Source organism: Octopus bimaculoides, chromosome 12 (genome assembly GCF_046866305.1).
Source record: "Octopus bimaculoides isolate indiv1 chromosome 12, ASM4686630v1, whole genome shotgun sequence".
Taxonomy (NCBI): domain Eukaryota; kingdom Metazoa; phylum Mollusca; class Cephalopoda; order Octopoda; family Octopodidae; genus Octopus; species Octopus bimaculoides.
The window spans coordinates 58,444,007-58,459,006 of NC_142939.1; the positions used below are offsets into that span (position 1 = coordinate 58,444,007).

The 15,000-nt window shown below is 36.6% G+C and overlaps 1 protein-coding gene across 4 annotated transcripts in view; it reads right to left on the minus strand.

Annotated features, from left to right (window-relative positions):
* The window catches only part of LOC149133102 (unconventional myosin-IXAb-like), a 54,416-nt gene extending 39,729 nt beyond the window's left edge, over positions 1-14,687 (minus strand). The window contains exons 1-2 of one of the 4 annotated variants that reach the window (XM_089361094.1): positions 14,414-14,641; positions 3,259-3,342 (exon numbers count right to left, since the gene is read on the minus strand). In XM_089361094.1, the coding sequence (XP_089217220.1) occupies positions 3,259-3,342; positions 14,414-14,519 (190 nt within the window). In that variant the 5' untranslated portion in view covers positions 14,520-14,641. Of the gene's footprint in view, positions 1-3,258; positions 3,343-14,413 lie in introns of all 4 variants that reach the window. The other 3 variants (XM_089361096.1, XM_089361095.1, XM_089361097.1) reach the window with 3 other exon arrangements.
* Positions 14,688-15,000: the final 313 nt, after the last annotated feature.

Here is a 15,000-nt window from a genome sequence, read left to right on the forward strand (position 1 = left end):
CAGTTTTAGGCAATGGGTGCTCGAATAGAACTCAATTTGACAACCTTGATAGACTGAAAAGCTAAGATGACCTCAGCAGAATTTGAACTCAGAATGTAAGAAGTTGGAAGAAACGCCACCAAACATTTTGCCCAATGCACCAACGATTCTGCCAACTCACTACCTTTGTAATGGCATATAATAATCAGTTCAAGTTTTGGCACAAGGCTGGCAATTTAGGGGGAGGGATTAAGTTGATTACACCAACCTCAGAGTTCGACTGGTACTTATTTTATCGACCCTCAAAAGGATGAAAGGCAAAGTTGACTTTGGTGGAATTTGAACTCAGAACATAGATGGATAAAATGCCACTAAGCATTAATAATAATAATAATAATAATACAATATGTAATATTTTCCAAAATGACATAATAGAATGCATCACATGGCACACCAGAATATGCAATATTTTCTAGTACCATACAACATGTGGTGTTTTGTATTTGTAATATGGTATAATGCAGTATGTGATATTCTTTGATATAGCATTATATTGTATAATAAGATATCTTGTAATACTGGTGGCATTTCGTCTGCCTTTATGTTCTGAGTACAAATTCTGCCAAGGTTGACTTTGCCTTTCATCCTTTCAAGGTTGATAAACATAGTACCAGTTGAACACTGGGGGTTGTTGTAATAGACTCACCTCCCCACCCCCCACCATATTGTGCCAAAATTTGAAATCAATATTTTGATATAACATAAAACAATGTGATAGTGAAAATAAAACTAATTTGAAATTTTTGTCATATTAAGTGACTCAAACTGAGATTTTAGTTTACAGATAGTCTTCAATGTGTATTGAACCAGGAAACACTTTATAAATAGGTAGTGGATGATAAACATAACCAGTTACCTACTTGCTGTTCCTTACATGCCCTAAACAAAGTGCACCCTATTCGATGCAAACATTTAGACTTGGTCTTCAACCTGAGGATTCCTCTAGAAAACAGCTCCTGTTCTCTAGGAAAAGCTAGACCAAAAGTTAGACCATCACAGGAATTTTTTAAAATACTGATGAAACGTATACTGGCATGAAACATTTTCACTCAACCATGTGAGGAATGGACTGAGGAGGAAGCCAAGGGCAGAAACAAGATCATCATCATTATCATCATCTTCACTTAATGTCCACTTTTCTAAACTTGCATGGGTCAGGTGGAATTGGTTGAGGCAGATGCTCTTCCTGTTGCCAACCCTCACCTGTTTCCAAACAAGGAAGATTGGAAACAAATAATCACTTTTTTGGTGGGGATACTTTTTTACAATCATCACATGACGTCAATACATACATACATACATACACACACACACGTGGATTTGGTAGCTGGAAACTGAAAGAAGTCCTTCATTCATACATACATATATATATATATATATATATATATATATATATATATATGTGTGTGTGTTTTTTTGTTTTTTTACATGTTTTCATAGGTCAACCATGAATGTTGTATATGAATGTTATCTATTTTTATTATCTGCCTGCTACTAATAAGACCTCGAGGAGATGCAGTATCCCATATTTTATAATATGCATGAATCGATCTGGATATCGCATTGAAATGAAAATAGGTCATCATCATAATAAAGTATTTTCAATGGATCAGTTTTGAGCTCTTATTTAAATCGATATAAATACAAAAACTCACTTGCGAGTATTTTGCTACGTTTGGTAACAGATACAATATTTTTGCTAAATTTTGGTATAAATATATAAATACACACACACACACACACACACACACACACACACACATGAGTGGTTGGCGTTAGGAAGGGCATCCAGCTGTAGAAACTCTGCCAAATTTAGATTGGAGCCTGGTGTTGCCATCCGGTTTCACCAGTCCTCAGTCAAGTCGTCCAACCCATGCTAGCATGGAAAGCGGACGTTAAACGATGATGATGATATATATACACGTGAAAGACTTCTTCCAGTTTCCATCTACCTAATCCACATACAAAGCTTTGGCCAGCCCAGGGTTATAGTAGAAGACACATGTCCAAGATGTCATAGAGTGGGACACTGAATCCAAGACTGCTCAATTGAGAAGCAAGCTTCGTAATAAGCATAACCATGCCTGCATCTTCATCTAATACATAAGGGAAGAGAACAGAAAGCATGTGTGGGTGGGTGTGCGCAGGTGCATGCAGTAATATTGAGAAAAATGGAGAAAGATGAACGGCAAAGCTAGAAATAGAAAGTTAGGATATAATCAAAGAGAATGGGAAGTGGTGTGGTGGTGGTGGTGGTGGTATTGTTGGCGTGTGTGCGTGTGTATGTGTGTACGTGATATGTGTGCATGAAATGTTGTGTGGCATGTGTGTTATGTGGTATGTGTGTTTAGTGGATTGTGTATATGCGTGTGGGTGTGTGATGTAGCATGCGAGTGTGTAGTGGACCGTAAAATGGAAAAAGATTAAAAAAAAAAAAAAACCCGCTATGATAGATATTTTAAATTGAGAAGAGAACAACACAGTATAAAACCCCACACACCTTTGTACTGAATTTGGCCAAACTTAAGATTGAATCGGTCCAGCACAGGACTGAAACTAGTAGAGCTAGACTGAATTCAGTTCAACTTAAGACCAAGTTTGGTCCTGCTTAGGACTTAGCTTACTCTAGTTTACCAGTGAAATTCATCGGGTTTGGAACAGAATTTGGTCCAGCTTGGGACTGAACTTGATCAAATTTAGGACTGATCTTAGTTCGACTTAGGACAAAGCTTGGTCAAACTCAGTACACCTTTGTACTGGAATTGTTCAAAGTTAGGACTTAACTTTATCCAATCTGGGACTCAACTCAGTATAACTAAGTCGAACCGAACAGCTCAATTGAGCAATGAATTGAGTAGTAGCTGGTATTGAATTTGATCCAACTTAGGACTGAAACCCCAAAAAAGATTAACATTTTGTGTATCATAGAATGACAACAAAAAGCGAGAGTGAAAATGTGTGTGTGTATGTGTATCTGTGTGTATATGTCTGCATGTATGTCTGGGGAAGGGGGGGACAGAATAGGGGGATGGAAAGAAAAAATGAACTTTTGTTTAGATAGACCATGAAATAATATATATATATATATACGTATCTGTATATATGTGTCTATCTGTGTGTGTGTGTGCATGTGCACATACATACATACACACACACTTCTGCAACGATGGACTTCTGTGGTGCGCAGCAGCACTGCACAATTCCAGGGGAACTACTCACTTTTATCCTTAATAACCTGAATGGTGGACCTTGTATGTCGCATCAAATGGTACGAAGCATTGCATGGCTTCGACTCCTTGAGATCTACACATCCAAGAAGGAGATTAAGGAATAAACATCAGTGAGAGCTTTAACCAAGAAAAATGAATTGACAAGGAACTGATTTTGTTTTAAATCAAAAAAAATATATATATAATTCTGTCACATAAAAGTATATATATATATATATATATATATATATATATATATATATATTAAACAAAAACAAAAATACAAATTGCAGATTATTGTTGCCCCAAATATATCTTAACAATCCATCATCACCATTTGATTCCATTCCCACCAATTTTATTTCCAATGTCTTCTTCTCCATCCTCATTTTAGCATTTAAACTGGCTACATCCAGGCTGAATATTCTACCTGTTTTTACAGTCAAATAGGCCAGATCTGGCCTGTCGGGATTAATCTACAATGTCATTTTAAAAATATGTAATCATATCTTCAAAATAGCGAAGCTCCAAGATAATCCAAGATTCATTCGAAATGACGTGGATAAACAGGCATTAAGTTTAACAGAATAATCTATATGCTAAAGGGTTAACCTTTAGCATGCTTAAGCACATCGTGTCGCTGCACAGGTTTTCTCTTTAGCTTCAGCTGCGATGTGTTGTATTGAGAGGGGAGAAACCTTACACAGCAGCACGAAGCACCTACAACATGCTAAAAATTAAAGAATTATCCTACAAAACAACCAGTTGGAAACTGAAAACACTGGTGATGATAGGTGTGCAATAAAAAAAAAAATTATGTGATAGTTTACTGGCAGTAAAATAATTAGCTCAACTGAATCAATTTAACATAGCTAGTGTTGTCTTGTTAGCTCTGCTATAAAATTCAACAGAGACATTTAATGAAAATGATAATTAAAAAAAAATGGTATAAAATGTGATGTTTTATTTACAATATTTTGTTTTCAGTAAATATAATTTAATATATCATGTACCACCTTGAACACCAGTGTTCTACATAAGACATGGGGTACAGATTCACTGAAGGTTACATCTATGGATTACATTTATAGTGTAATTCATTACCAAATACTGAAACATAGATCACAGATGAAATAAAGGAATACCAAATTCAAGCCCATGTTCTTTTTTTTTTTCTCTCATTATTAATGTGCTCTTAATTATATTACATCATAGCTCTCCTCAGACTGCATAAAACCTTCTGAGATCAGGCAATTCCTAATATTTTACGTTCAATTCCAATAAGAGCCGAAACCTGAATGGCTAAATTACCACACACTGAGTGCAGTGTATGTGTGTACATACATATATATATATATTTATAAACAATTTAACATTAAACTGAAGGATTACTCAACACTTTTTTTAGTAGAATACATGTTCAGTAAATTGTAACAGGGAAAAAGTTGACAACAACTTCAAGGATTCAGTTTGCTTAAATTCATCACTGTGATATATGCGTGCATGTGTGTGTGTGTGTGTGTGTGTGTGTGTGTGTGTGTGTGTGTGTGTGTGTGTTGTTGTTGTTGCACGCATACACACACACACACACACACAAAGTTTAAATGGATGGAGAACAAAAAAAACAAAAATGAAAAGAAGCATTAACACTAGGAAAATGTCTTAATGAATCTCAAGGAAATAGAAAAAGCAATATCAACTATTGTTAAGGGTTCCAATTGCTTTCTGTTTTCCATTAAAAGGAAATTTCAATGAATTTAAAATCCATTCTGTACATCTTATAACTTAACTATTGAATTTATATCAGTGGGTCGCCCACCCCATCTCCACCCTGGTCATTTCTCGATTCTTATTTTTGCTGCAGAATCCTTCGACATTATTTTTTAAATCATGGAACCTCTCATAACTTTTATCAGCTGCTGATACGGTACTTCAGATTCTAGCTTGAATTTCAGCCCCTCAAACATAGTATCCGTGTAATTGTCAACCCCATAAATTTGACCTTAGAAAATGGTCTAAAAAAATTCAACTTTTACATGAGTATACGGTATATATAAATATATATATATATATATATATATATAAATTAATAAAAACAGCTAGTTGCAATGTTATATTGTCAAGGAGAATTATAGTAGTCAACTAAATGTAACTAAAGGTGTCAAGACACCTACAAGTAGCAATGTAGTCACATTTAGTTAAGACCTATAATTATATATATATATATGGACACACACCTACAAATGTGTGTGTGTGTGCAAGTGTATTAGGCATGAATATGAAACTGTTTCATTTTCAAACAGACCTATAACTAACCATGTTATTTATTTTGTTTGTTTGTTTGTTTGTTTTTTTTTAGGTACTACAGGAAATCTTTCTCTCCATGTCTCTAAAATAAGACATTCCAGTGGAAATCTTCCTCCTGCTTTCCCAAGTTACGGCAACAATGGGTGTGGAGGGAAGAAATATGTTCAGCACTGCAAATCAGTAACGGGCCTTGCCACTTTACAGCAGCAAGCTGCACCACAGCATGGTACTTATTTACAACTACGCAAGCAGAACCATAAACGATGTGGTACTGGTGGTGAAACACACCAGCAGATTCTTGGCTAAGTTGACTGACCTTACCAACCAAAACCAGCTAAAACCACTTTTTTTTCAGAGGTGTATTTGCCAGGCAAATGATTTGATCTGAGATCATTATGCTGAAACTAAAACAATTACACGGCAGACACATATTCACCATTCAAAAATACAGTGGGATCAGGTTAGTGACTAGATCACTGTTGGTATGATGAAAATTTTGTCACCAAATAATAGATCTTTAAGAGAAGTTAACAGTCTTTGTGTGTTTTTGAATGGCTAGGATGTATCTGCCATGCTGCAATCATCTATAACTGTATTCTTTCTTCTTAGATTCTGAATAGACTGTTAATAAAATAAATGACACTATGTTGTGGACATGGCAACCAAGGTTCGAAATCTGGTCACAACAGCTAATACTATCAATTTTATTTTCAAATTTATTTTAAAGGCGGCACCCCAGCATGGCTGCAGCCTCTGGCTAACACCATTAAGAGTTAAGGTGATAAGCATGTAAAAAAAAAAAAAGTAACATAGTTATTTGTTATTTAGATGTAACGGCCCTTTAAAACAACAAAACAGCTAAAAAATTAGCTTTAATAAAAAAAAAAATTCTTTTTGTTATACAACAAAACAGGGGGTTCTGAGGTCTGAAATAATTATGGAAGAAGAACTGATGTTTATATTTCTAATTTGTAGAGGAGGAATAGAGAAAAAAAATATTTAAAATACATACGTTTACCAGCATTTGGTAATACCGCAAATGAAAAAATTACATTTTGTGGCACCAGAAATGGATGAAAGAACTTTTGTCCAAACAAAGAGAGACACATATGGTTGATTGCCATATTTATCTACATACAAATATACATACATACATATATATATATATATATTTTATTTAAAAGCAGCAGAAATATAACAAAAGACTGTTACTCTGAGTTTCACATTCCCGTTCATCGGACAATATATATATATATACAGGGTGAGCCAAAAGTAGGTGGACAGCAAAAAAACATTTATAATATAACTGATACATAAAACTATTCCAAATACTGTCCACCTACTTTTGGCTCACCCTATGTATATATATATATATATATATATATATATATATATATATATATGTATGTATATATATATATATATATATATATATATATATAAATAAATACACTTATACGTGGTAAAGCTTTGCTATTCTGACAAGGTCAGACAGACCAAAGCACATATATCCATAGCTGTTCCCTGCTTACAAACAAAGAGATCAGAACTGTCCTTTTACTAAATATGCAAATTAACATGCAAATTTATTTGTAGTTTACTGAAATTATCTCCCCTTTAACTTTGATTTTCCTTATCAATTGCCACAAGGTCTTTTTTGTTTCTTCCTTCAAACTGAATTCGAGGCAGGAAGCCCTAGGAAGTTTCACAAGCACTCTAAGTGCACTGCTTCTGATAGCAGAAACAACTGTAAGCTAATGAAGTTCATTGCATAATTTCATGTTCTTTTGTCATTAATTGATTGCTTCATTGATGTATGTACACACACACACACACACACACACACACACACACACAGACCAGTTATAATGTCCAGTTGTGATAAATGTTGCAATAACTATCTGTAGTATACCAGGCCACACTGTCTACTGTTCTATAACCAATCGTGGTGATGAGGTAGTGATGGTCATAGTGATGATGATAGCAGTGATGGTGGTGGTGGTGGTGGTGGTGACAATGACAGTAGTAATGATGGTTGTTGAAGTGGTCATAGATGAGGAGGAGGGTGCAAAGAGGGTGGCGGTGGTGGTGGTGGTGGTTACAAGCTTAAGAGTAGTGATCATCATAGAAGTAAGAATGACAGTGGTATCAACAGCAGTAGCAGTGATGGTAATAATGACGATGGTGGTGGTGGTGGTGACGATGGTGGTGGTGGTGGTGACGATGGTGGTGGTGGTGACAGCAGCGGTGATGGTGATGAGGATGGTGATGCTTTCAAGAGCACTGAATCTTTTAGACAAGAAGTGATCCAATGGTGAAATGCCATCAAATTTCAACATGAAACTCCTGTAGGCGCAGAAGTGGCTGTGTTGTAAGTAGCTTGCTTACCAACCACATGGTTCTGGGTTCAATCCCACTGCGTGGCACCTTGGGCAAGTGTCTTCTACTATAGCCTCAGGCCGACCAAAGCCTTGTGAGTGGATTTGGTAGACGGAAAACTGAAAGAAGCCCGTTGTATATGTGTATATATATGTATGTATGCGTGTGTCTGTGTTTGTCCCCCCAACATCGCTTGACAACCGATGACGGTGTGTTTACGTCCCCGTAACTTAGCGGTTCGGCAAAAGAGACCGATAGAATAAGTACTAGGCTTCCAAAGAATAAGTCCTGGGGTCGTTTTGCTCGACTAAAGGCGGTGCTCCAGCATGGCCGCAGTCAAATGACTGAAACAAGTAAAAGATTAAAAGAGTAAGGGAATTTTTAGAAATCCCTACAGAATAAAGAATGGTAAATGATTGCAAGAGGACTGATTTCTGTGTGCTTGTGTTTAGGTTTAAAAGGTGTATTTCTGAATGACAAGTGGTAGCCAGTGTATGCAAACTGATAACTCTGTATGCCTAAGTGCATGTGTGTGTGTGTGTGTGTGTGTGTGTGTGTGTGTGCGCATGCGCTACTGAGTCGGAAATGGTAACTGGACATATGTGAAATCTTCACCATCATCATCTTTTGATGTCTGTTTTTTTCCATGTTTGCATATGTTGGACGGATTCCGTTGAGGCAGATTTTCTACAGCCAGATGTCTTCCTTGCTGTTAACTCTCACCTGTTTTCAAGCAAGGTAATGTTTCCATGAGGCCTGACCTTCCAAGAGAATACTGGAAAGGAATACCATTTCTAATGACTGTGACACTTATTTACAACTATCACACGATATCAAGAAAGAAGACACAAACACACACACATATTGAAATGTGTGTGTGTGTGTGTGTGTGTTTTACTCTTTCATTGCTTTGACATCATGTAATAATTGTAAACCAGCGGTTCCCAAAGTTTTCGACCTTGACACCCACCCCACATTCCTAGCACCCCCCACCCCAACTAACCATCACAAACATAGACCTCTTTCTGAAGTAAATTCAAAGCAACTGTATTTCACAAATAAAACTTAACCTCATGAACCCATTGTGTTGTCGTTTTTACATGAATCACCACTCCATTATCGCCCAAATTTTTACATGAATAGCTACCCCATTATCGCCCTGTTGGAACCTTCTACTGCCCCCAGGAGGGCAATACCGCCCACTTTGGGAACCACTGTTGTAGATAAAAGGATAAAAGTCATCATCGTACAAGTGGTGTTCTTCATTCCCTAACTTCTGTGCAAGCATGTCAGGGTCATCAGGGGGGAAATATCAACTTACTTGGAAACAGGCAAGGGTTAGTAACAGGGAGGGCACTTGGCCATAGACAATCTACTTCAACAAAATTCTATCTAGGCCATGCAAGCATGGTAAAGTGAAGGTAAAAATGATGATGATGATGTGTATATTTAGGTTATATTAACTCACAAAAGCCACAAAGGAAATTGTATAATAGGAGACGATCTCAAAACAGTCATTATTTTGCCCATACAATGTTGCTCAGGTGACATTTAAAAAAAAATAATAAAACTATTATGTTAAATTCAAATTACAACAAACGTAAACAAACAAATGAAGTTTGCTTTTAGAAGCATTGAGATGTCTTAGAAAGTTAAAGAAGTGATTTTTAAATTCTCAATCGCAGGATAATGCTAGTAATATAGCCTGAACAGGATAAACTACCCCTATTTTGCAGAAAAAAGTGTAGGTGGTTAGCTGTGGACTCAAACTCACAACCCTGCGATTACGCGTCGCGGTGCTCTGTCCCCCACTACAGATTCCTCTGCAAATTTAAGATGTATAGAAATCTCGCTTTATGAGACGCTATCATATGTTAAATTCAAATTACGACAGCCATGCTAGATGGCAGTGAAACATGGGCTGTAACTGCTGAGGACATGCGTAAGCTCGCAAGGAATGAAGCCAGTATGCTCGGTTGGATGTGTAATGTCAGTGTGCAAACCCGTGAGAGAAAAGCTGAACATTAGAAGCATCAGTTGTGGTGTGCAAGAGAGACGATTGCGCTGGTATGGGCATGTGGTGAGAATGGATGAGGATAGCTGCGTGAAAAAGTGCCACACCCTAACAATTGAGGGAACCCGTGGAAGAGGTAGGCCCAGGAAGACCTGGGCTGAGGTGGTGAGGCAAGACCTTCGAACATTGGGCCTCACCAAGGCGATGACTACTGACCGAGACCTTTGGAAATGTGCTGTGCGTGAGAAGACCCGGCAAGCCAAGTGAGATCGTTGCCAGTGCCCCTGGACTGGCTCTTGTGCGGGTGGCACATAAGATGCACCATTTTGAGCGTGGCCGTTGCCAGTACCACCTGACTGGCCTTTGTAGAATTTTCGAGCGAGATCGTTGCCAGTGCCCCTGGACTGGCTCTTGCGCGGGTGGCACATAAAAGACACCATTTCGAGCGTGGCCGTTGCCAGTACCGCCTGACTGGCCTTCGTGCGGGTGACACGTAAAAGCACCCACTACACTCTCTGAGTGGTTGGCGTTAGGAAGGGCATCCAGCTGTAGAAACTCTGCCAAATTAGATTGGAGCCTGGTGTTGCCATCCGGTTTCACCAGCCCTCAGTCAAATCATCCAACCCATGCTAGCATGGAAAGCGGACGTTAAACGATGATGATGATGATGATGATTATGCTTTCATATAATGTACAAACATGTATTCATAAATCCAATACTTTAAGAGATAACTGGCTCAGTTTGTCAGCTGAATGGCAAATGCATGAAACCACTGATAGAGACATTTTGAGCCATCCAGTTCAAATTTCATATCAGAAAATATTCTGCTTTCACATATTGAGCTTAGAAATTTATCACTTTTAGGTTAATAAACATAAATTAATAAATGTATTGTTGGTGCCATAAGAATTTATAAACTTTCAAGACAAAATGAAATAATTGTTTTCTTTTTTTTTTTTTTGAAACAGTGGATCTCAAAGCACATATATAGTATATAAATATGGATTTGAAAAACATTTTCATAGCTTTATGTGCTTCAAGATCCTTTGTTCTTATATATATATATACACACACACACATGTATGTATGTATATATTATATATATATATGTATGTATGTATGTATGTATGTATGTATGTATGTATGTATAATATATATATGTTACAAATACAAGCATATCAAATACTTCACAACATAGATTCTTGATTAATTAAAATTATTTCTGCCTCCAGAGGATGTCTTAATTACAAAATAGCAACCAAGACTAGCACACACACACACACACATACATATACACACAAACAAACAAACAAACACACACACACACACACACAGTTCTTGAAGAATAAAGATGAGATTGATTGGCAATGGCTGCATAGAGGAGACTTAAAGGGGCCCACTGAAGGATTAGTGTGAGGCACTCAAGAACAAGCTCTCAGAACAAAATACTCCAAATATCACATTGATAAAAGCACTGACTCGCCACAGTGCAGGATGTGCTCTGAGAAGGGAGAAAGTATAAGCCATATTGTTAGTGAGTGTTGTAAGCTCGCACAACGCGAATACAAAAGGAGACATGACAATGTGGCCAGATATGTCCACTGGCTGTTGTACAGTAAAGCAAACCTTGAGAGAGCCAAACAATGGTATGAACACAAGCCAGAGAGAGTAATGGCAAACGAACATTACAAAATACTCTGGGATTTTAACATACAGTGCGGCCAAGTCATGGAGGTGAGACATCCAGATATCATGCTCATCTATAAATATGAAAAAGAAGTAAAGATAATAGATGTTGCAATACCAGGCGATTCGAGGGTGAAATATAAGGAAACAGAAAAGAGTGAGAAATACCAGCCACTGCAGGACAAGATAGGAAATTTATGGGGCATGAGGAAAGTAATGGTGATACTGGTGGTAATTGGAGCAGTAGGAGTAGTTTCCAAGAGCTTTGAGAAACATTAAGAACATTGGAGCTGCTGTCAGGCTCGAAGTGATCCAGAAGACAGCATTGTTGGGTACAGCTCACATTCTAAGGAGAGTATTGTCTCTTTGAGTCACTACTTGAAACCTTTAGTGATTTGTTACTGCCTGCTTTCAAGTAAAGATCAATCGCAAACAGTACTGCAAGAATCAAAACAATAATAATAATAATAATGATAATAATAATAATAATAATAATAATAATAATAATAATAATAATAATAATAATCTTTTCTACTCTAGGCACAAGGTCCAAAATTTTTTGCGGGGGTGAGGTACTTTATTGACACCCCGAAAGGATGAAAGTTAAAGTCGACCTTGGCAGAATAATAATAACAATAACAATAATCCTTTCTACTGTAGACAAACAGCCCAAATTTTAGGGGAGAGGTCTAGTCAACCCCAGTGCACAACTGGTACTTATTACATCAATCCTGAAAGGAAGAAAGGCAAATTCGGCCTTGGCAGAATTTGAACTCAGAACGTAAAGCCGAAAAAAATGCTGCCAAACATTTTCTCCAGCATGCTAACAATTCTGCCATGTAGGTTTGTAGTGGCATCCATGCCTTTCCTGTAGCCAATACATATGTATGGGAATGACAGGAGAACTTGTAGTGAATTTGATGATGATGATGATGGTGGTGATGATGATGATGACGATGACTGTGGTGAGGTGATGACAATGATGACACTGCTGACGATTGTCATGCTTGTGATCATGATGATTATCATGATAGTGTTGTTGGTGATGGTGTTTGAAGGTGATCATAATAGTGATGATGATGATGACGACGACGACGACAACAACACTAACAACAAAGATGATGACATAAAAAGCACCTATCACACTCTTGCGGTGGTTGGCATTAGGAAGGGCAGCCAACCATAGAAACTATTTGAAATCAGATTGGAACCGGATTCAGCTCTCCAGTTTCAGTCAAACCATCTAACCCACACCAGCATGGAAAGCAGATGCTAAATGATGATGATAATGATAATATTATATATATACACTCTCTGAGTGGTTGGCGTTAGGAAGGGTATCCAGCTGTAGAAACTCTGCCAAATCAGATTGGAGCCTGGTGTTGCCATCCGGTTTCACCAGTCCTCAGTCAAATCGTCCAACCCATGCTAGCATGGAAAGCGGGCGTTAAACGATGATACACATACACACACACATGCAATACATATATATACCATGATTACTCCTCCACACTCTCTCTCCCCACCTGATGTAGCCATTTTTTCCCTTCTAATGCAAGACTCCTTTCTCCTGTCACTCAAAACTACTCCAATCACTTCAGTTGAGGGGTCTTGTCTAAGTTATTTATCAACCCCACTGCTGTTGGTGCCATGTGAAAAGTACCCAGTACACTCTGTAATGCCATTGGTGTTAGCCAAGGGCATCCAGCCGTAGAAACCATGCCAAAGCAGACAGCAAAGTTTGGTTCCTGTCAAACCATCCAACTCATGCCAGCATGGAAAGTGGACATTAAATGATAATGATGATGATGATGATATATATATATGTGTGTGTGTGTATATATATATATATATATATATATATATATATATATATATACACACACACACACACACATATATATATATATATATATATATATATATATATATACACACACACACACATATATATATATATACACACACATATATATATATACACACACATATATATATATACACACACACACACACACACATATATATATATATATATATATACACACACACATATATATATATATATATACACACACACACACACACATATATATATATATATATATGTATGTATGTACTTATGAGGAGTTATGACCAGTCTCCAATGAGCCAATCACTAGGTCACTATTGACCAGCATCTGGTTCCCTTCCAGAATGCGACTGGAAATGTCTACAGGTACAACAAAATCATTAGATTAATATCCCCGACTGATTACGGCCTCGCAGAATAGAGAAATTAAGATCTAAAAGACAATCAACCACTGGTGTCAACAGAATTAAAGATATCACAGAATTTAGAACGCCATAGAATTTAGGATGCCACAGTTTGAGAATGCCATCATTGTAGATAGAAAAACTTTAGAAAAAAAAAGATGCATTGATAATAGTTTCATGGTAATGAAACCAAATATTGGTAGGAGAACAGTAAAAATAATAATTTGAATGAAAAAAAAGTTTTAAAAAAAATGAAAACTAATTAATGATATGGTATTAGCCAAAAACTCTGACCACTGATCAATCTGAAATATGGACACTGAAATGGTAATTAGTATCAGTTGTAAAAAATAATATTATTATTTACTAATTATTAACTATTTATGAGAAAAAAGAACATGTTTATCATACATGCTTTCTTTTGTGAAAAATTTTCTCTAACACACAAACAATAATTTTAAAATATATTTCAAAATATACATTAAGCAATATTTCTATCAATAAACGGTAACAATGACTCACCTCCCATTATATTCTTGAAATGTTTCCGGGCACGACGGAATGGGCTTATGTTGATGACAGACTTTTCTCCGACACCTTCAGTTGATTGTTTTTCGTACACAAACATGGAAGCGCGTTCATTATTACCTTGCTTCTCAGGTGATATTAGCGGAAAGAGTCCTGATGACGATAAATCCTTTAAAAATGCAACGTATACTAATTATTTAATTGAAAGTCAATTAGATAAATAAATAGATAATTCATTGAAAAAATGAGAAAATGAGCTTTAAAAGTTAGTTCAAAAAACAAATTTGTTAAAATCATAACCAGATATCTAACTGGAGAATGAAGAATATGTACAATTAAAACATTTATATTAAGTGTGTAATAGACATCCAGCGCTAGTTTAGGGAGTGAAAGCTAACGAGCCTAACTCAATCTTACTTGAAGCAGAAATAAATGACATCAACAACTAGAAATGTAAAACTTTGAAAATTTATTCAAATATATTATTCACCACAATCTTAAATTCCTCCCCATCAAATTTTCCAATCAATTCAAAGATGTTTCTAGCAAACAGCAATCAAGAACAAAATAACAGATGACCT